Source organism: Pygocentrus nattereri, chromosome 14 (genome assembly GCF_015220715.1).
Source record: "Pygocentrus nattereri isolate fPygNat1 chromosome 14, fPygNat1.pri, whole genome shotgun sequence".
NCBI lineage: Eukaryota > Metazoa > Chordata > Actinopteri > Characiformes > Serrasalmidae > Pygocentrus > Pygocentrus nattereri.
Window position 1 is genome coordinate 4,665,553 of NC_051224.1, and position 21,948 is coordinate 4,687,500.

Consider the following 21,948-nt stretch of genomic DNA (forward strand, 5'->3'; position numbering starts at 1 on the left):
TCAAGTTCTTCCACACCAGACTCGCTCATCCACATCTTTATGGACCTGCTTTGTGCACTGGTGCTCAGTCATGTTGGAACAGGAAGGGGCCGTCCCCAAACTGTTCCCACAAAGTTGGGAGCATGAAATTGTCCAAAATTTCTTGGTTCTGAAGCTTTAAGAGTTCCTTTCACTGGAACTAAAACCAGACTTGTCCATCGGATTGCCAGACCGAGAAGCGTGATTGGCCACTCCAGAGAACACGTCTCCACTGCTCCAGAGTCCAGTGGCGGAGCTTTACACCACTGCATTCCACGCTTTGCATTGCGGTTGGTGATATAAAGCTTTGATGCAGCTGCTCGGCCATGGAAACCCACTCCATGGAGCTCTCTACGCTGTTCTTGAGCTGATCTGAAGGCCACATGAAGTTTGGAGGTCTGTAGTGATTGACTCTGCAGAAAGTTGGTGACCTCTGTGCACTATGCCCCTCAGCATCCACTCTGTCATTTTACGTGGCCGACCACTTCATGGCTGAGCTGCTGTCGTTCCCAATCGCTTCCACTTTGTTATAATCCCACTGACAGTTGACTGTGGAATATTTAGTAGTGAGGAAATTTCACGACTGGACTTGCTGCACAGGTGGCGTCCGATCACGGTACCACGCTGGAACTCACTGAGCTCCTGAGAGCGACCCATTCTTTCACTAATGTCTGTAGAAGCAGTCTGCAGGCCTAGGGGCTCGGCTTTATACACCTGTGGCCACGGAAGTGACTGGAACACCTGAACTCAATGATCTGGATGGGTGACTGAATTCTTTTGGAAATAGTGTATTTACATTTATCTGCCTATAGACCTGCAGCAGTTTAGCCCCACCCACTAATAACTAAAGTTATTAAGAAGTGTTTCAGCACTGACTGCCTTATGAATGAGACGCAATACAGGACAGCCAATCAGAACAGAGCTCATTTACATAGATCAATCTTAAAGACACGGTAACAAAAATAGCCTGTTACGGAATATTGAATATAGTCGTACAAAATAAATGCATGTTTTGTACGATTAAGGTGCAGCCTTTCATGACATATTCTGTGCATATAGTTTGTAAAATCTCCCTTTGGAAAGCCATGTCAATAGAACTGGACGCTCTAAAGAAGCCAGACATGAGCCTAAGATTACTTTTCCCAAAGCCAGTCCAGGCCACATACAGCGATTACATGATATCACCTGATCGCAATTATTTTCCTCTTATGTCACAACAATCTGAATGGGACTTGTGTGAGATTTCATCTGTTAGACTGAGGTAATTACATTTAAATGTATGAAAGCAGAAACACATTTATTGATACACGGTACGAGTCTCATGAAAACTACCAGAAGTATGACAAAAAAAAAAAGTTTGCACTTCTGACTTTGTGATCCCACAAGTTTAGAGCACAGCACTGCTTGTTTATTTGGGCTGGAGCTGTTTGTCACCTGTTGAAAGCTAATTATTGACAACTCACAAATCTGCCAGTTTGGCCAATGGACTGGAAGAGCTGCACAGAATAAAGAAAAAGGCTATCATACATACATCATCTAGAGGACTATAAAGCCCCCCAGCCCTGGGGCTGTGGAGCAGTGGAACTATGTTCTCCAGAGTGATGGAGCTCCATCACATCCCTTTGGAACGAGTAGCAGAGACTTTTATCATTCTGAACTAATCATCCAACATCTGTAACTGACCTTGCTAATGATCCTGTGGCTGAATGCAAACAAATTCTCACAGCAATGTTCCTAACATCTTATGGAAAGCCTTCCAAGAGCAGGCTCTCGAGTCATGCGCTACGTTTGGTGTCTATGCTGGGCAACCGGCTGAGCTCTGCGCGGTATTTTCGACATCTGGACCTCAGATATTAGCGAGCAGTCCGAGCCCCGTGGCCTCTCACCGGCTCATAAAGCACAACGTGTATGCGCTCAAAGCCAAGTCAAATAATCCAAAGGAGCATCTGACTGTGAGGCTGAGGAGAGCAGGTCACTGTACAGAGCCAGGACTGAGTCAGTGATGGGGAGTCTATTTCAAAAGAATCGATTCTTTTGAATGATTTTCACAGAACGGCGTGGAGAAGAGGATGACGTTGGCATTTGCGCCTCACTTGCCAGCTTCTTATTCAAATTCCCGTTCCACCTTAAATAGCGCTGCAGTCACTGGAGCCGGCGCGCCATTAAGATAACTACTGCATCACTTAAGGTGGACCAGCAAATTGGCATTCGCGCTTTACTTGCCAGCTTCTCATTCAAATTCCCGTTCCACCTTAAATTGCGCTGCAGTCACTGGAGCCAGCGCGCCAGTAAGATAACCACTGCATCACTTAAGGTGGACCGGCAAGTTGGCATTTGTGCTTTACTTGCCAGCTTCTTATTCAAATTCCCGTTCCACCTTAAATTGCGCTGCAGTCACTGGAGCCAGCGCGCCAGTAAGATAACTACTGCATCACTTAAGGTGGACCGGCAAAGTCGAATCAAAATCTGGCGAATATGACGCCAACTTCAGCCTCGTGAAAAAAGGAAGATAAAATCCATCCAGTTCCTTTTCAAGTAATGGAGAAAAGATTCCATGACTGCAGGAATGATTTCCCTAGCACATCCCTGAGTTTCCCCAGCCCCGTCATGTGAACAGCGTCCACCAAATCATTACAATCTGTCGCTCCTCGACCACGACGGTTCACTCTCTGTATCCATCCACCGCCGGTTCGGCGCTGTCTCGGTCAAAACTAAGCCGAGTCGAAAATTCCGACTGAATCGATTCAATTAGCACGAGTCAAGCCTCGGAGTCGACTCCAGAAAAAACAATCGTTCATCACTAGACAGTGCAGTACAACAGCGCCACCTAGCGTATAAAGAGTGTAACAACATGAGAACCATTTACAGCGCTTCCTACGTTTTGAACGGGGAGTTTTATATTATATGTAAACTTTGTTCATATAAAAACGTCCCGTTTGCTCCCCGTCCACACCAAATGAACACGCAAGCTAGGCAAAAAAACAGCGCCGTGTTTTTTGTAAGGCCATGAACACCAAAACATTTGCACAGGCAGCTAGTTATAACTTTTACAAACGCAAAACGTTTAGAGAATTTTAGACATACTACATAAAATCTGAGACTATTTGCTTCGGTTGTAAACAAAATGTATAGCCGGCGCCTGTCTTTGTTGTTGTTGTTGTTAGCTAACCGTGTAGCCTTTAGCATGCTAGCTAACAAGCAAGCTATGCGGTGATGTTGCAGTTGTCGCGTTTAACAGACGGACTAACGAACTGAAGCCCAGCAAAACTAATATTACGACCTGGAAACGGAGCATTCTAGGTTAAAATAACTTAAACCTACTTTACTGACGTGGTTTGTAAACAGCCTTTTCCCCGTTTAGCTGTTGTGTTTGGGGAAATGCGTCAGAGCACAAAGATTCCCGTTGACATTTGCGTTAAACTCGCCCCTCAAATTAGCGCCCTTAACTAAATAAGCCAAACTGTATTTAGTTCATTGAGAGATAAAAACGTTTTTCAGAGTATTTTGGTGTAAAACTGTAGAGAAACGTAACGTCGCTGACTCTCCTTGTAACTGTATGACGCGCTGTCTGCGGTGCAAACACAGCCAGTTTATTTACAATCCAAACAAATCGGTGAACCTTCATAAAGACAGAGACGGTATAAAAGAGCACATCCACAGCCAGAGGTGGACGAAGTACACAAACCATGTACCTGAGTTAAAGTAGAGACACCCAGGGTAAAATATTACTCCAGTAAAAGTAGAAGTTCCTCCCTCTAGACCTCCACTTGAGTAAAAGTACTAAAGTATTTACCTTCAAATGTACTTAAGTATAAAGTAAAAGTACTAAAAGAGTAATTCTGGCTCTGATGTCCTGTTATCATTTTTATAACCAGACTGGCTTCATGAACTCATTTCAGGTGAAAGTCCTCCAGCGTCTGTCTTGGTAAACCAGTCTTTTAATAGAACGTCATTAATTAGTGACGCTGACGTCTATTAAAATGATCAGAAGCACAAAACACTGAAGGTAAACAGTTTCCATCAGGGAGAACCGAGTGGCTCTGAAATCACTTTTTACACACAAGCAAAGTTTCAGTTTCAGATTTATTTACAACTTAGTTCCAAGTTTAAGTTGAATAAAAACTGGCTTTAAACTCAGGATCACAGATGAGCTCCTTTACTATGTTGATCTGTAGGCGTCTGTTCATAAACATAAACCAGCCCAAACTCATTTACTATAAAATGAAATGGTGTTTGTAGAAATTCAGAAAAAAGCCGCGTCAGTCTCGACTGCATATGTGGACATATTTCTATATTGAGCTCTATTTACACAAAGTTAGGTTAGTTCATCATTTATGTTGAACAGACTCTCCCAAAGGTTTACGCTGCTGCGCTGACGTTGAACCGCGTGCTGCACTGGGTCGGTATGACCAACAGGTCAAAGCCAGCTCTAAACAAAGTGACCGCTGGGCCCTGATTGGTGCTCTGGCTTTGCGCTTCTTTCGTTTTGACATGTTAAGTTTTTATACACACAGAAACCAAAAGGAACGACAGATTTCTCAAAATGTAGGAGGAAAAAGTCGGATATTAGACTCTGAAATGTAGTGGAGTGAAAGGAAAAAGTCGCCCAGACTGGAGAAACTTAAGTAAAGTACAGATACACGAAAAAACTACTTAAGTACAGTAACATTTACTCAGTTACTATCCACCACTGTTCACCGGTATAAACAGAAATAGAAAAGCCTGTAACACTCAGCATGTCGTCTGTTGAGAATTCCCGCTCCTGCAATGCCTTCAGGTTTTCTCAGACGCTAGAGGGCGCTCCCGAGTCGGTCCAAAATGAATGAGCTGATATGGAGCATTTGAGCAACATAATTTATTTTAGTTTATAAATGCTTAAACATTTTTAATGTTAAATAATTCGATCATTTCCTGAGCAGTGAATATCATAAAACATTTTAACGCCGCTGTTATATTTTTAAGAGCTTTTAGCTCGAGTTTAAAACTGCGCCTCATGTACGCTCATGACGTCAGTGAGCGTTAACAGCCAATGAGCTGCTCCGCTCGCCCGTCAATCATCACGCTCTAGCAGTAAAGCCCGCCTCCTGCTGCCCGAAACCCGTTTACCGTAGAAAAAAGGAAACATATCGGTGAGTTCCCTTCGCATTTTTAGTGAAATCCATCCTTCTACTTTCTAAAATTACAGAAACGTTCTGGGCGAGTGATTAGAAACTATTTTAACTTTTTGTTTTTCAGCCGTTGGGCTCCATTCACTCAAATTCATTGAGGACTCCCTCGCGGGCGCCCTCTGCTGTTCAGCAGGCCTGTTTGGGTATAACGGGGGGATAGGAAGTGGCCCAGCCCCTTAATGCTGTTTTAGTCAGATTTTATCATAGGTTTTAAATATTTAAAATATTTTAAAACTGGGGGGGGGGGGGGGGGGGGGGCGGCTGGAACCTATCCCAGCGGTCATCAGGCAGAAGGCAGGATACAGATACAGACTGGACAGGTCACCAGTCCATCGCAAGACAGACCGACACTCACACCCAGGGGCAATTTAGCATGTCCAACCAGAGAACCTGGAGAAGACCCACACAGACACGGGGAGAACATGCAAACTCCACACAGAGAGGACCCCGGTCACCCAGCCGGGGAATCAAACCCAGGCCCTCCTTACTGTGAGGTGACAATGCTACCCACCACGCCACTGTGCCGCCCCACTGAGCCAAAACCATTGATCTCAAACTATCATAAAACAGCGTCTCTGCTCAGCGTCAGCATATTCATCTTTGAGTATTTAATGTAAATTATAAACTCTGTTTAATTACAAAGGGGCAGTCGTGGGCTGGAGGTTAGGGAACCAGCCCTGTGACTAGAAGGTCGCCAGTTCGATCCCCTCGGCTGACAGTCCATGACTGAAGTGCCCTTGAGCAAGACACCTATCCCCCAGTTGCTCCCTGGGTGCCATGGATAGGGCTGCCCACTATGGGCAAGTGTGCTCACTGCCCACTAGTGTGTGTGTTCACTAGTGTCCATGTATGAGGGTGTTTCACTGCACGGATGTGTTAAATGCAGAGGTCTAATTTCAGTGTTCAAAGACAGTGACAAATGGTTCTAATTAAGGATAAAGAGAGGTTGGAAACGGTCCTGTAAAACTTTACATATTTGGTACAGTTAACTTTAAAAGTGGAGGAAAAAAATACAATAAAACTATAAAACATTGTCTATTTAAACAATATATTGGTTAAAAATTGGTTAAAAACACAAATATATATGGAAGAAACATACATTTTGTTTATGTGATGCTTCCTTTATTTTTTCACTTTTCTGAATTTCTGAATTCCTTCTCCTTTGCTAAACAAGCGTAAACTGTGTTTGGGTTTGTTTTTTTTTTTGTTTTTTTACACTCTTTGGCCAAAATATTCAATTTATTTACATCATGGTGTCCAAACTAAAATAAAATAGCACACACACACACACACACACGCACACACGCGCACACATTTTCTAAGCCGCTTCTTCCTCAGGGTCGCGGGGGCGGGATGCTGGAGCCTATCCCAGCGGTCCTCAGGCGGAAGGCAGGATCCACCCTGGCCAGGTTAAAATAAACTAGCTAATTAAATTAATCCATTGCTAAAAGCAGATTTGCAATAGAAAGAATGAGGAAGGTACACAGATAGTATAAAGAAACACAGTCACCTTGCTAAATAAAACTTCAATAAGTCATGATGAATAACAATAAAATGATGATGAGGATGAGCGGAACAAAAAGGCTAAAGGCTGAAATGAGATGGAGAAACAGAAGCATAAGAATAACTTAAAAAAAGACAGGATGGAGGGAATGAGATTAGCAGGAAGACAAGGAGAGAGGACAGCAGACACAGTTAGTCGTCCTTTTTGTCCACGGTCAGTCTGCTGGCATGGAGTGCGAAGGTCTCAGCCACCAGCAGAGGGAAAACTATAGAGGCATCTGCGTATACCTGAAACAGGACAGACAAAACAGACGACTACAGGTTACCGCAGACGAGGGATGTGCATTCTGACAAATCTCAACGTTCCACGATCAGCAAGGAGAGCCATGCTAAGGCCTACAGAGACACCTGCTCTCAACCCTATTGAAGCCTTATGGGAGGTTTTGAACAGGCTTGTCAGACAGCGCTCTCCATCACCACCACCATCAAAACATGGGAAAAATACAGGAAAAATCTTTTGGAAGAACAGGGTTCCAGCCCTCCAGTGCTCTTCCAGAGAAATCAGTGAATCTATTCCAAGGTGCATTGAAGAGACTCACGGTGGCCCAACACCATACAGACACACACACACACACACACACACACACACACACACACACACACACACACACACACACACACACACACACACACACACACACACACACACCTTCTAAGCCGCTTCTCCTTCTGGGTCACGGGGAAGCTGGATACAGAAACACTATTTTGTTTTTTTTCTTTTCTTTTTTTCTTCAATGTTGCATCAGTGTGTATGTTAATGTTTAAATAATGTAATCCAGTGCTAAAGGCAAATGAGATCAAACCACACCTTGACAGGTTTGGCATCCATACGGATCTTTCCCCAGGACACAGCCTCATCCGGTCTGGCCCCTGAGTCTGACCCATCAAACTCCTGCCCCGTGTTCACAAACACTGCAAAGTCAGCACCATTCCTCTAGAAGAGCAAGACAAGAAGGGGTTTAGAAGCCAGAGTCGTTGAGAAGTTCCAATTAGAGACACAGCAGCTCGTGCTCTTGATATTGGGTACACACCATCAGATTCGCGTTTGCAATGTGGTGCTTGACAAGGCCTCCTCCCAGGATGATCATGCCTGTGCTTTTCGCAAACACAGCTTTACTGTTCAACCTCCGGATATCTACAACATAAACGTGAGGATAATTAACTAAGGTTAATAACACTGCACTCACAATATTCACAGATGCTACATCAACAGAATACCTTCCACGATGTCCAGCACCAAACCAGGATTCTTATAGGTATGGAAATAGATCATGTCGCCCAATGAGCCATCCGTGAGGGCGGGACTAAACACTGGGATGTCATTCTGAAAAACAAAGAAGTTTGGTTACTGCTGATCTGAACTGACTCATTAATGAATGAAAACCAACTGAAATCGTTTTAACTCTACCTTGTAGGCCCAGTAGTAGACAGAGTCAGGGTTGTTGATTTCTTTGCCTAGTCTGTGGATCATCTTTGAGGGAGACCAGTGGGTTCCCTGAGTGACACACAAAAGCACATTTTTACACCCCTCTCATACAATTAATCATACAACATTCATTGGTTTCATTTAATGGGTGGATTTCACACTGTGTTTTTCAAAGCCGACAAAACACGAGGCACGCGGTCTTCACACACAGGGTTCACACAGCTTTTATTTTCTCTCACTGTTAATCAGCTGTGCTAGATGGCTGCTGTTTAGATATGTAGAGGGTTTCCCCTTAGAAAGTGTTCTACTATTAACTAGTAGCAAGCAAGCAAAGTTTATTTATAAAGCGCTTTTTACAACAGGTGTTGTCACAAAGCAGCTTTACAGAACAATCAGCATTACAGAAAGAAAAAGAAAAGAAGATCCGGGTTCCGAGCCCCTATGGGCGTCGCCAGCGGCGACAGTGGCAAGGAAAAACTCCCTAAAAGAGGAAAAAACCTTGAGAGGAACCAAGGCTCAGAAGGAATACCCATCCTCCTGTGGTTGACACCGGATAGCAAACATTGTTATTAGAAAAGTATTATAGTAGAAAGTGGGGAAAAAAACTAGTAGATAGTAGTAATATTAATTAGCAAGTGTGATGCTACAAGTTAAAACAAGCTATGAAAGAAGCTGTGAAAAAATAATCTAGATATCAAGGTAAGAAAATAACTAGATATCTAGATATCAAAATAACTAGAATCTGTTCAGTGTACTCAGTGTATGCACCTTCCTTTCAGTCAGCACAGAAAATATACTTACATTTACAGCATTTTGCTGACGCTCTTATCCAGAGCGACTTACAATTTGGTCATTTTATACAGGAAGGCCAAGGTGGTGTTAGGAGTCTTGCCCAAGGACTCTTATTGGTATAGTGGAGGGTGCTTGCCTTGGTGGGGGATTGAACCCCAGTCTACAGTGTAGAAGGCAGAGGTGTTAACCACTACACTAACCAACCACCACGTACTAAGTACTTATGACTTAGTTAAGGCTACCTGAAAGCTTCAAGTCATATTTTTTCAACTAAGGGCACCTGGAGCAGCTGTGCAGGGTGCATGCAATGCCAGGTATCCATCACTCAGAATTCAACACACACACACAATTTGTTTCTCCCTAATAATAATAAAAAAACACCTTCTGCAAAAAAATGCATATTATATTAACCCCCCAACACAATTCGCAATATAAAGTGATGTTCGTGGCTGCTACCATGAATTCACTTGTGAATTGACTTGGTTTGCTCAAACCAATCACTAAATGTGCTAAAATCTCATCAACCTCATATGTTCCAGAAGACCTTCTATGGGTGTTTGGGTGAATCAAGGTACTCCCATGATCCAAACCTAGTGTGGAATGTTATCATTATCGTGTAGCGCTAACCAAGCATAACTTTCAAAGTCGACAAACAAAAACAGAGCCCCTCAACCTCCTGACCTCCGTTTTTTGCTCCAGCACCATCTGGTCCAGGATAGGCATTAACCAGTCCTCAAACTTGCAGTAGTTATCATTTGGGACCAGGAGGTTGCCAATCCTGAAATGGAAAAAGCCTTATTGAAAGAAATCCGGCACTCAACATACACGTCACTTTAGATCTTCAAAAAATACTACTGTGGCTCTTCAAGGTTAGCGCAGTGACGACAGACAGACTTGTGTAAGTAGGTAGGCAAAGGACCGTAGTACTAATTCAGAAGAGAAGAAAAATGTCCCACCTGTTGATGCCTCTCTGCCGGAGCTCTTTGCCCGGAAGGCTGAACTCACCCAAGTAGGTGGGCGCCAAGCACTTAATGAGGTCTTCCTCAACACCTCCTGCTGTCGTCACAATCACGTCCACCTGCGTCCACACAGTGTGCTTTAAATATCCTGACTAATCACAGTTCCAGATAACTGTTCTGCTTACTATGGACCCGTTTCACACTCCGATCGTGAGGGCCAGATCATACAGATCAGTGGCTGTGTTTACATGAGAAGATGTTCTGATACAGTCGGATACAGACTGAGGTGTCTATGCTCACTCTGCTCAACAATCTGATGAAAATCTTCGTTTACATGCCCGCTACAAGTAATCCGATGCAGAATCACGCGCATGCGTAGAGCAGCGCTGAGAGTAAACGTTACCATGACAGCGAAGATCATGTGACGTCCAGTCGGCATGAGATGAGTTTCCAGTTGGTGCGCTTGAGTTTTTAATGGCTTTAAACTGACATCAGACTCAGAGAAACGTCCTTCACACGCACTTATAAAGGAAGAAGTCGTGCTCGTGTTTACACGGCTATCATTCTTCTATTTAACGGATTATTTAGAGGTTTACCCACCTCGTTCATTCGGATAGAAATTGTATTCCGAATGGCCGAATGGTGTTTACATGGACGTATTCTATTCCGATTGAGCTATTAGTCGGATTATTAACGGATTATCAGGCTGCATGTAAACATGACCAATAAGGAAGAAAGATGAACCTCAAAAAGTACAGGTTTGACAAAGCTACGGCTGAGACTGAAGAAAGAGCTGTGGCTGCAGCGTTATTGTACTGTATAGTTCGTTAATCAAAGACGTCAGCTACTAGCACTGACCAACAAATGAGTTTAAACCTGGCAACCCATCGCTGCTGAAGAACATCCTAGAAGAAACACTGCAGCCAAGCTTTTAGTTTTCACGAGCGGAAAACATCAACTAAGTGCATTTTCTAAGACTCTGAAGCTATTATTGTGCAAAAGTGAGCTGGCAGTTAGTTTTCAAAATAGACAGGGACTATACTCAAGGCTCGGAATGAAAAATCTCTGAAAGAAATGCAAAGGAAGACAGTGGAACTGGAGCTAAATGAAGCTGATTGCTGGTGCTGACACATACCATCTTGTGCTGGGCAAGGTAGCGAATGGTCTCGCGGACACCAGAGCTGATGAGGTTGGAGGTGTAACCCAGAAAGATGGTACATCCTGGACAATCCCGCTGATCCTGTTGCTCCTCGTCCCTTCCCACTGGCTCCAGACGCTTCTCAATCTAAAGAGAACGCAGGCGTAACAGCTCCTTGAGAAATGTTCTGCCTTATCGACAAAATATACTTTACATTCATTGCTGTGAGAAAGTGTTCCCTATTTTTGTCTACTTTTATTTTTGCGTGTTTGACACATTAAATGGTTTCAGATCCGTATAAACCCTAATGTAAGACAAGGAGAACATGAGCAAACACAAACCAGGTTTTAACTGATCATTTCATTTAGAGAAAGAAAAAAAAACACCTATTTCACACAGTCTGGTGTGCATCCCCACATCATAACACTACCACCCACCACGTTTGACTGCTAGCACAAAGTTTTCATTGTGGAGAGCTGTGTTAGCTTTACGGCATTAAGAGTCTCCTGTCTTTCTGAATGTTCCACTTTCAACTCACGAGTCCACAGAACATGATTTCTTTTGGGTCATCATGGTTCTTTGTTTTTTGCAAATGTGAGATGCCTGTATGTTCCCTTTGGTTAGCGGTTTTCAGCTGAACCTATCTAGGGTGAGCAAAACCTGCAGTTCCTCAGATGCTCGTCTGGGATCTTCTGTGACTTCCTTGATGAATTCTCTCTTAGTGAAATTTATATATATACATAAATATAAATATAGAAATTTATATATATATATATATATGTGGCTGCAACTCAGTGCATTCAGGCGTGTAGAGGTGGTCAAGACAACTTGCTGAAGTGCAGACCGAGCATCAGAACGGGGAAGAAAGGGGATTTAAGTGTCTTTGAACGTGGCGTGGTTGTTGGTGCCAGACGGGCTGGTCTGAGTATTTCAGAAACTGCTGATCTACTGGGATTTTCACGCACAACCATCTCTAGGGTTTACAGAGAACGGTCCGAAAAAGAGGAAATATCCAGTGAGCGGTCAGTTGTGTGGACGAAAATGCCTTGTTGATGTGAGAGGTCAGGGGAGAATGGGCAGACTGGTTCCAGATGATAGAAAGGCGACAGGAACTCAAATAACCAACCAGAATCTCTGAGGAACGTTTCCAACACCTTGTTGAAAGTGTGTCATGAAGAATTAAGGCAGTTCTGAAGACAAAAGGGGGTCCAACCTTTTACTAGCAAGGTGTACCTAATAAAGAGGCTGGTGAGTGTATGTATGTATGTATGTGTGTGTATATATATATATAAAAACTGAAAGCAGACTAGAAGAGCAAGAGGAAGGTTGGGGGGACATAAGAAGTCCTTTGAGCTCACCATCTTATTGATCTCTTGCACAGCCAGTGCGAAGCTGCTGGCCTGGAAGCCCGTGGTGAGGTAGGAGTGCAGCAGCGCTCTGTGGTCCACCCCCTGGTTAAAGTCATAGCCTCGGATCTGTGGCACATCCTCTGGCAGAGCGGTGCTCTCCTTCAGGACTGCCTCCCTGGCCAAGGGCGGCACACTATCTGCCATAGGGCCTAAAAGAACATCATCGAGAACATATGCTGATAGCTAAAAAGGAGGTTATGACAGACTTCAACGGTGTCAGATAATCAGTGCTTTACTGACTGACATGACTGCTAGCTATCAACTGTCAAATATGACTGTCGGTTCTCACCTGTCAAATTTTGCAAACTGAAACAACAAACAACTCATTTAGCATATATGCAGCAAAATTCTTATTTCAATTACTTACTGTCCTCATCATTTAAATTATACAGTAATATTCCAGGAGGCAATTGTAATCATGACAAACATATGGGCTTTGCTAGTTTTAAAATATGCTTTCATTTTTTTCCCCATAGAAATAAAAACAGCTAGGCTAATGGCTAGAAACTGATGTTCTTTGATTCCAGGAATTTGGGAATTGAGATTCAACTCAAAAGCTCTGAACTCGTTCATACACAGAGACATTAAAGTCTGTCTGCGGTCACTGTATATTTTGCCAGATATCTTTGTATTTATTTTTGCAATCAAAAATTAAGGAGAAATATTGTGTAGAATCTGGTGGCGTGGTGGGTAGCGCTGTCGTCTCACAGCAAGAGGGTCTGGGTTCGATTCCCCGGTCGGGTGACCGCGGGCCTCTCTGTGTGGAATTTGCATGTTTTCCCCGTGTCTGCGTCGGTTTCCTCCCACAGTCCAAAGACATGCAGTCAGGCCAACTGGACTTGCTAAATTGCCCCTAGGTGTGAATGTGTGTCTGTCTGCCCTGTGATGGTTTGGCGGCCTGTCCAGGGTGTTTCCTGCCTTACGCCCAATGACTGCTGGGATAGGCTCCAGCAGCCCCCCGTGACCCTGAGGGAGAAGCGGCTTAGAAAATGTGTGTTTATGTGTGTGCTGTGTGGAATCAATGTCACGTGAAATCTGAAAATCTAACCTGCTGGAATGAAACAGCCCTGTTTATAATGTAGCATGAGTGATGGAGCTGCCCAGCAATCTCAGCGTTTTTAATGTTAATTAACTCTTATTTCTTAAACAAACCATCAGTTCTCTTCACATTATGTTTTTGTGTTATAACATGATGTAGGCCTGCAATCAGCGCCCCAATTACTTTCTACAATCATTAGAATTCACAATCACAATAGGCAGCTTATTTGTTTGAAATGTTCATTTGAAATGTTGTCAGCTTGTATGCTGACCAGAGTAGTGGGCGTTTTTAGTTCTTTGCTCTTGGGTAGAACATGTAGCTTTGGTTAACTTAAAATTAAGCATCTTAAAATTCTTCCTAACTGTTCACATTTGGGAGAATATGGTACAACCAGTGTCAGCTACTAAGTAAACAAAGCTAGCGAATAAGGTGGCTAAACGGCCAATTTGGTCATTTTTGGCTTTTTTTTATATTTGCAAACAACGAACGAGTAAAGACAAAACGGCTAATCCCAATTATTGATAAGACAATTAATGGTCAGCTAAAATGTCATGATCGCAACAGTCCCAACATGATGTCCTCACGCTACAGGACAGATGCAGTTGCAATTAAGATGCTTTTGACTAAAAACGCAATTCTGGTGTCTTTAACAATTCGGTATGTACTGCTGTAATGGCAGTTACCAAGAGCGTTCTTCACATGCCAGGTCCATTAGGAGCTGTTTCTGGATCAATGTGACGGATGTCCGTAAGGAGTGTATCAAAACCTGGACCTGCTGTCCCATTATGAGATGCTTTGTAAATAAGTTACTATTCCAGTTTAGCCGTCTCAATATCAGAATAAAAATAAATAAATTTGTGAGACAGTTCATCATGATGACGATAAAAATGTCCCCTACTCAGGGGGAAAAGGGGAAAGAAACACATTTCCATGAATATCCCTCCCCTGGGTGAGGGCAATTGATGGAAGTCCAGGCAACCCTATTCTGCTTACTAGTAAATAAATGTGGTGTGGCAGAGGAATAAAGATACAGCGATAAATAAGGGCAGTCGCGGCTGGAGGTTAGGGAAACGGAAGGTCGCCGGTTCGATCCCCAGAGCTGACAGCACATGACTGAGGTGTCCTTGAGCAAGACACCTAATCCCCAACTGCTCCCTGAGTGCTGTGGATAGGGCTGCCCACCGCTCCAGGCAAGTGTGCTCACTGCCCCTTAGTGTGTGTGGCATATTTAACATATTAAATTTAACATATTCAAATTTTTAAGTCACTGTATAAATATTGTGAACATCACAGTTCTTGGTTCGAATAAAGTTGTGAGAAATTTGAGCGTCTGTCGTCTGCGTTCACGACGAAATCTAGCACTGCGCATTTCTCGCGCACTGTTGATCAACTTCAGGTTTTTTTCCCATTGTTTACAATCGCTGGAATCCGGGTTTGACCGTTGCCTATTTCTGTCTATGGATAAACACAAGAAGCAAACGCGTGTCCTTCGGCTCTGCCGTGAGAAACGGACAAGCTAGTGTGGATCTCAGTGAAGTGGCCGGACCTCTAAATAAACATTTATTTGTCAACAGAGGATGTTTTCCCGTTACACGGCAACAAGGTGTGCATACGAGGCTAAAGCTAACGGTTCAGCCGCCGCCTGTCTTCCTCCCGCCGTTCCTCCCTGACTAAAGCACTCCGATGAACCGCGACTGTCACCGCGGACGGCTTTTCCATGCAGCTTTTGAGGTACTTACTTTACGGGGTTTGGGCTGAAACGTCTGTTTTCAGAAGCCGCTCCTGCTGCATCGCACAGGCTCCGCTGAGACAGGTTACCCACGTTTCAGACTACGGTACTCTCGAAGGGACAAACGCAGACCGCCTCCTGTGGAGGGAGACAGATTTTCGCGTTCGACATTTCGGATACCGCAGATATGAGAAAAGAAAACCGAAACTGCTGAATGAATCCATAGAAGCGCACATGCTGCTGTTTATTAATTAATACACGTAATCATTTTAGAACGACTTCGCAAAAAAACACCAAAAAATGACAGTATCAAATATTTGCCATCGCACACAGTCAGCGCCTTCATGTGCCTTTTACCACCGCGGTCGCGCTATCGACGCTAAAGGTTCTAGTGCGCGTCTAAACCGCGTTTTACGGTAGCAGCTCGCGTTTTCAGTACAGATATATATAAAAACTTGTCTTACAGCTTAATAAACACAACTAAACCAAGTCTAATACACAAACACACACAAACACGTTAGAAATGAACACATTATCTGCTATTAAACAGTCCGTACAGTGTATATTCGGTTCTATATAGACCACAATTTGAACTCCTATAAAACAGGTAAATCAGAGCGTTATCAACTCCGACCACCAAATTCCTCAAGTACACTGTATCTTGTACTCATTGTATGAGGATGAAGTGATATTACTGTAGGAATTTGGAGTAATGGGACGGCAAACTTGTGAAAAGTGTCTATTCGGTTCTATACAGGCCACAATTTGAACTCCCATAAATCAGGTAAATCAGAGTGTTGTCATATCAGACCACCATATTCCCAAAGAACACTCTCTCCTGTACTCATGATGTGAGGACCAAGTGCTTTTACTGTAGGAATTTGGAGTAATGGGATGGCAAAGTTGTGAAAAGTGTCTATTTGGTTCTATGGAGACCAGAATTTGAAGTGCCATAAAACAGGCAAATTAAAAAAAAGTGTTATCAACTCAGACCAGCATATTCCTCAAGAACACTGTATCATGTACTCATGGTATAAGAAACAGGTGATATTACTGTAGGAATTTGGAGTAATGGTTTAGCAAACTTGTGATATGTGTGAATTCGTTTCTGTAGAGACCACCATTTGAGGTCCCATAAAATAGGTAAATCAAAGTGTTATCATAACAGACCACCATATTCCCAAAGAACACTCTCTCCTGTACTCATGGTATGAGGACCAAGTGCTTTTACTGTAGGAATTTGGAGTAATGGGATGGCAAAGTTGTGAAAAGTGTCTATTCGGTTCTATACAGACCACCATTTGAACTCCCATAAATCAGGTAAATCAGAGTGTTGTCATATCAGACCATCATAATCCTGAAGAACACTCTCTCATGTATTCATGATGTGAGGAACAAATGATTTTATACTTGGAATTTGAAGTAACTTGTGAAAAGTGTCTGATCAGTTCTGTATTGACCACGATTTGAAGTCCCATAAAACAGGCAAATCAAAGTGTTATCAATTCAGAGCACCATATTCCTGAAGAACACTCTCTCTGAAGTGATATTACAGTAGGAATTTGCAGTAACGGCATGTTGGGATGTAGATTTGCATTTGGTAACAGAAGTTTGCTTTTTAATGTTCTATACTGAGAATAAATGAAGCTGTTCTCTCTTTGGATGCCCCAAAAGCATTTGACCACATAGAACTGAGGGTTTAAAGATAAAGATTTGGTACGCTCTGTCTGCTCATGTTTTCTATATCTTTTTCAGAATATCTATCTTTCTGCTACTTTTTATTCAACTTAATGCCATCATTTTATCATTCATTTAGACCTATAAAATCTAATGCAACGGGTGGCTTGGTCTTACCTGTGTTTAAGCACTACTACTGGGCTGCTGATGCTGGAATTCTTACCTACTGGCAGAGATGAGCTCCGGGTGACATATATTTTAAAATAATTGTCAACAATCTCATTGTAAGTAGTTCTTTGAGGATTTAAAATCAAATTAAGAATTTATTTTCTACTGCCAGTTTCCATTTACACCCCAATAGCTAATTTTATATATATATATATATATATATATATATATATATATATATATGTTTTATTTTTTGTTATCGTTTGTTTTCTTTTATTTTTTTTTATCAGTTATTTTCAAATAGAGTTAGGTTTTAGCATATTTAATGAAATCTGTGCCAAAACGTAGACTTGGATGGAAAGGTTTTATCTTGAGCTTTATCAGTTTAGCCTGTTTTGCTAACATAAAGGCAAACGGTTGGGCTTCTCATTAAACTGGCACAAGTAAACAACATCAATGGAATCGGCTGAAATGGATGATAATTTAAACCAACTGTTTGTTACTTACTGGAGTCCATTAATTAGTGTTCTGTGATACTAATTTATTCAAATTACTAATATATATATTAATATAGATACACTCACCGGCCACTTTATTAGGTTTAATTGCTTGTTAACACAAATAGCTAATCGGCCAATCACACGGCCGCAACTCAGTGCATTTAGGCATGTAGAGGTGGTCAAGACACCTTGCTGAAGTGCAGACCGAGCATCAGAACGGGGAAGAAAGGGGATTTCAGTGACTTTGAACGTGGCGTGGTTGTTGGTGCCAGACGGGCTGGTCTGAGTATTTCAGAAACTGCTGATCTGCTGGGATTTTCACGCACAACCATCTCTAGGGTTTACAGAGAACGGTCCGAAAAAGAGGAAACATCCAGTGAGCAGCAGTTTTGTGGACGGAAATGCCTTGTTGATGTGAGAGGTCAGAGGATGCCTTGAAATGTCTGGTTCCATTGACTTACATTGAAAGTTATGTATGTTTTTTCCTTCTCCTTTAAAGTTACCATTTTGGAGATACAAGGTTTTGCTCTGACAGCAGCGTTATGCCTGTGCTAATAACATATTTCTTAGTTCAGATTGCATTTCTGATACAGAAAGTCTGGATTAAAAGCTAAAACGGCCTGCCGCACATACATAGGCTATTTCTTTCAGCCCCTCTGGGGATTCCCTTTCTGATGGTGTGTGATGTTGGCCTGACATTTCTGCACCTGCCTTTGTGACCTTTCAACTCACCCACATCACAGGACTCTTTGAAGTGTTCTTCAGAGTGACCGCAGGCCCGCTGCGGGGGGGAGAGTGCAGGTTAAATAGCCAGACATTAGATCAGCTCTTTCATACAACCCATATCTGAACTCAACTCCCTTCTGACCTATAACTTTACGCAAGCTGTCCAGGAGAAGCACCTAAGTCATTATCACAGCATCAATAAAAAGAGGAGCACTCAGTAGTGTCCAGACGATCCCAGGGACTCAGTGGTCAGCGAGAGGATTATGACAGTCTGAAGGCCGTGACTCAGGGATGGAGGCTGGAAAGGTGTACAGCAGTAACACTGTGCTCCAGGCCAGAAAAGCCGTAGAGCAGCTGAGACTGGAGGCCGGACTGGAGAGGATCAAGGTAAGAACATTGCTTCTGAGCATTAATATATATATTTTTTAAAAGTTCAGTTTGAAAGCTCATCAAATCATCATGATACACAAGCTCAGCTTGAATTTTTAAAAAAATATTAGCTTTTTCAAAGTTAGCTCACTTAGTTAGAAATGATTTGTTTTGTTAAGAAAATGTATTTAGCTTTTGGTATGATATATATACATTTCTTAAAAACTATATTAGAAGTCTATGTGAAAATAGTTCCCATTTGAAGTGCTTCAAACTTAGGCTAGTAATTACACTCACCAGCCACTTTATTGCTAGTAAAAGGCTGGACCCCCTTTTGCCTTCAGAACTGTCTTAATTCTTCATGGCAGACTTTCAACAAGGTGTTGGAAACGTTCCTCAGAGATTTTGGTTGGTTGGTTGAGTTCCTGTTGCCTTTCTATCATCTGGAACCAGTCTGCCCATTCTCCTCTGACCCCTCACATCAACAAGGCATTTTCGTCCACACAACTGACCGCTCACTGGATATTTCCTCTTTTTCGACCGTTCTCTGTAAACCCTAGAGATGGTTGTGCGTGAAAATCCCAGTAGATCAGCAGTTTCTGAAATACTCAGACCAGCCCGTCTGGCACCAACAACCACGCCACGCCACGGCACAATGCAGGTCAGCCAATCAGAACAGAGCTGATTTATATCATTATTAAAGGCATAGTAACAAAAGCAGGCTGTTTAATTCTGTGGGGTAAAGAGAGGTTGGAATGTAAATGGCCATAATGTACCATGACTGGTACATAAAACCACAAAGTGCACCAAAGGAAAAAAGTTGAAAGGCCCTTGAAGGTACATTTCAGCGGTGAGAAGGTTTTCTGAAGACATTCTGAAAAGTTGCTGACCCTTTTGCTTGAACCTGACTGTAAACCTGTAACGTGGCGTTTGATATTATGAACGGGAAAATATTGAAGAACCTGATTATTTTGTGTGATGTTGTGTTTGCCGCAGATTTCAGCTGCAGCTGCTCAGCTCGTGCAGTACTGTCAGGAGAACCGGAGGGGAGATCCACTGCTGACCGGCATCGCCGCCTCATCAAACCCTTTCAAAGACAAGAAAACCTGTGTACTGCTGTAAAAGAGGAAAGGACATGAAACAATGTGATACAAATGATGCAAGCACCACAGAGATGGTTGTAATCACCATATACCTTCAGTATTGTACATATCCTTGAGTGATTTTAAAAGCATTACTCCGTCAGTATTACCTGTGCTCGTAAATGTCCTGTGTAATGGATTTCACATCATTATAACCCATTTATGCCCAACAGCTAAACTAATGAATAAAATGTAAAAGAACTTGTATAAAGTGATGATGTTTTGCATTAGTTTGTGAGTTCAGGCCAACATGTGGTGGTGGTATGAGGGAGAATTGATTGAGGGAAGGGGGAGAACTCTGAGAACTTGGGCTGGAGTTCTGGACACCTTCTGCCTGTAGCTAGAAGGCCAGACCCCCCCCTCATAGCTGAAGTAGGACTGATGCAGGACTGAGGAATGGGAACAGAAGGTGAGCATGTGAATTTTTAGGGTGTTGGATTGAAAGAAGGAGGGGTTTCAGCCATGCCCCTCCCCCCCAAACTTCAGTTATAACATAACTACATTTACTGAACATCTAACAGTACGCATTTAAATAGCCTGACTGCATGTCATTTTTGTAAGTTTATTCTGTATTAAATTTAGGATTTGGTTCAAAATTTCTAGTCCTGTGAAACCAAAAGACTGAATATGACAAATACGCTCTCTTTAGAAAAAGGCAAAAAAAACAAAATGTTAAGATTCTACCCCGATTACAAATGGTTCCTCTTTGAACCTTCACATTATGAAGGTTCTAGGACATTCACTCTTTCAACGTTCTTTCAGAAGGTTCTTCATATTCATGCGTATTCACACGAGTCATAGGTCTTATATCTCATGCTTAATCTTGTTTCTCTGTCCATCCGTATGGACACCTTGCTGCACATCTGGACACTCCACACTAGACCCTTTATTTTGGTACGAACATCTACACGTATTTATTTATTCAGTGTGGTCATTATTTGCCGTTACCTGGACCTCCTTGTACAGTCTTTCATCTCAGGTTATAGATTGTTGTATTTTTCTCTGTGTATATTTGCCTGTAGAGAGGATCTTTTACATTTATTCCTCCTGCTATATTTACACCCTTATTACTATTACTGTCCTGCGTCTGCTAAATTTCCATCCATTCATCCATAAGAACCACCCAAAAGATTCTTTTAGGGAATTAAAAGTATTTCTTTTCTATGGCATCAGTAAAGGAACCCTTTTAGGCACCTTCTTAAGAGTGAGTGATAAAAAAAACAAACAAACATGCTTTTCAGCCTTTTTGGAAAAATGTCGTCAGGCCTGTGCACAGGTCAACTCAGAGACCTGTAACTCATGTGGACCAAAAGATACTGAAAAATGTCAAATAGGGAGGGAGATCCGGAGAAACACACACTCAAAAGTCAGTAATAAACAATGTTCAGCTCTGCTTTACTAAATGAAAGACAAGAAAAAACAACTGCTCATGCAAAATCTGTCTTATTGTGTTTAACATACAGCACCGTGCAAAAGTCACATACCAAGTTATTCATATTTCAGTATTAGCAAATAAAAAAAAAAAAAAACAAATTATTTACCAGAAAATTATGGAGATCCCTCAACAATAAAAGAGAGTATTTTTTTTTTAAACAATATTAAAAGTATCCACACTTTGTCTTTACTACAGCTTCGTTCCATTACAGGAGCGTTCAGTTTTTCACGCAGATTTGCAGGGATACTTTTCCACACCAGTTCAGTCTCAGCAGCTGGTTGCATTTTCTACTTCTAACGAGTAAGAAGGCGTCCCAAATGCATTCAAAGTTGCTGAGGTCTGGACTTGTGGCGTGGCTGTTCTATTGGTTTGAGAACACCAGCAGCTTCTTTGTTCCGTCTCCTTTTCTCACTAAGGGCTTCTTATCAGTTACACATCCTTTCAGACTCATAGGGTTGTCTTCTGAAAGTGGAAGGACGAACAGAAACACCTGTGGATGTTTTCAGATCTGAAGGAAGTGAAGGTTGATTTTCTCCTCTCGTTCTCTCAAAGATAAAAGCTTTAAGTGCTGTTTATCTGATGGGGGCAGTTTTGGTGGTCTACTAGGTCCTGCATGGTCGTTAGGAGTCCTATCTTTCACATATTTTCCTTTGACTTTCCCCTCCCTTAAGCAAGGAGACTGATTATGTG

The 21,948-nt window shown here is 42.4% G+C and overlaps 3 protein-coding genes across 3 annotated transcripts in view; 1 reads left to right on the top strand and 2 right to left on the bottom strand.

The window, feature by feature from the left end:
• Positions 1–6,311: 6,311 nt before the first annotated feature.
• On the bottom strand, positions 6,312–15,407 carry dhps (deoxyhypusine synthase). Its single transcript, XM_017720251.2, has 10 exons — positions 15,252–15,407; positions 12,423–12,622; positions 11,062–11,211; positions 9,924–10,045; positions 9,649–9,745; positions 8,158–8,244; positions 7,968–8,073; positions 7,781–7,884; positions 7,558–7,683; positions 6,312–6,977 (listed from the first exon to the last, which is right to left on the bottom strand). Exons 2-10 carry the CDS (start codon positions 12,615–12,617, stop codon positions 6,882–6,884), a joined length of 1,083 nt encoding a protein of 360 aa, XP_017575740.1. The 5' UTR covers positions 12,618–12,622; positions 15,252–15,407; the 3' UTR covers positions 6,312–6,881.
• Positions 15,408–18,410: 3,003 nt separating this feature from the next.
• Positions 18,411–20,034, top strand: si:dkey-117i10.1 (GGL domain-containing protein). The gene is made up of 2 exons (XM_017720252.2): positions 18,411–18,699; positions 19,678–20,034. The coding sequence occupies exons 1-2, from the start codon at positions 18,604–18,606 to the stop codon at positions 19,801–19,803; spliced, it is 222 nt and encodes a 73-aa protein (XP_017575741.1). The 5' UTR covers positions 18,411–18,603; the 3' UTR covers positions 19,804–20,034.
• A 1,165-nt stretch (positions 20,035–21,199) lies between these two features.
• The window catches only part of fbxw9 (F-box and WD repeat domain containing 9), a 14,691-nt gene continuing 13,942 nt past the window's right edge, over positions 21,200–21,948 (bottom strand). Inside the window, exon 10 of the mRNA XM_017720249.2 lies at positions 21,200–21,948. This exon is cut by the window's right edge and continues 1,108 nt beyond it. The gene's annotated coding sequence lies outside the window, so the exon portion shown is untranslated.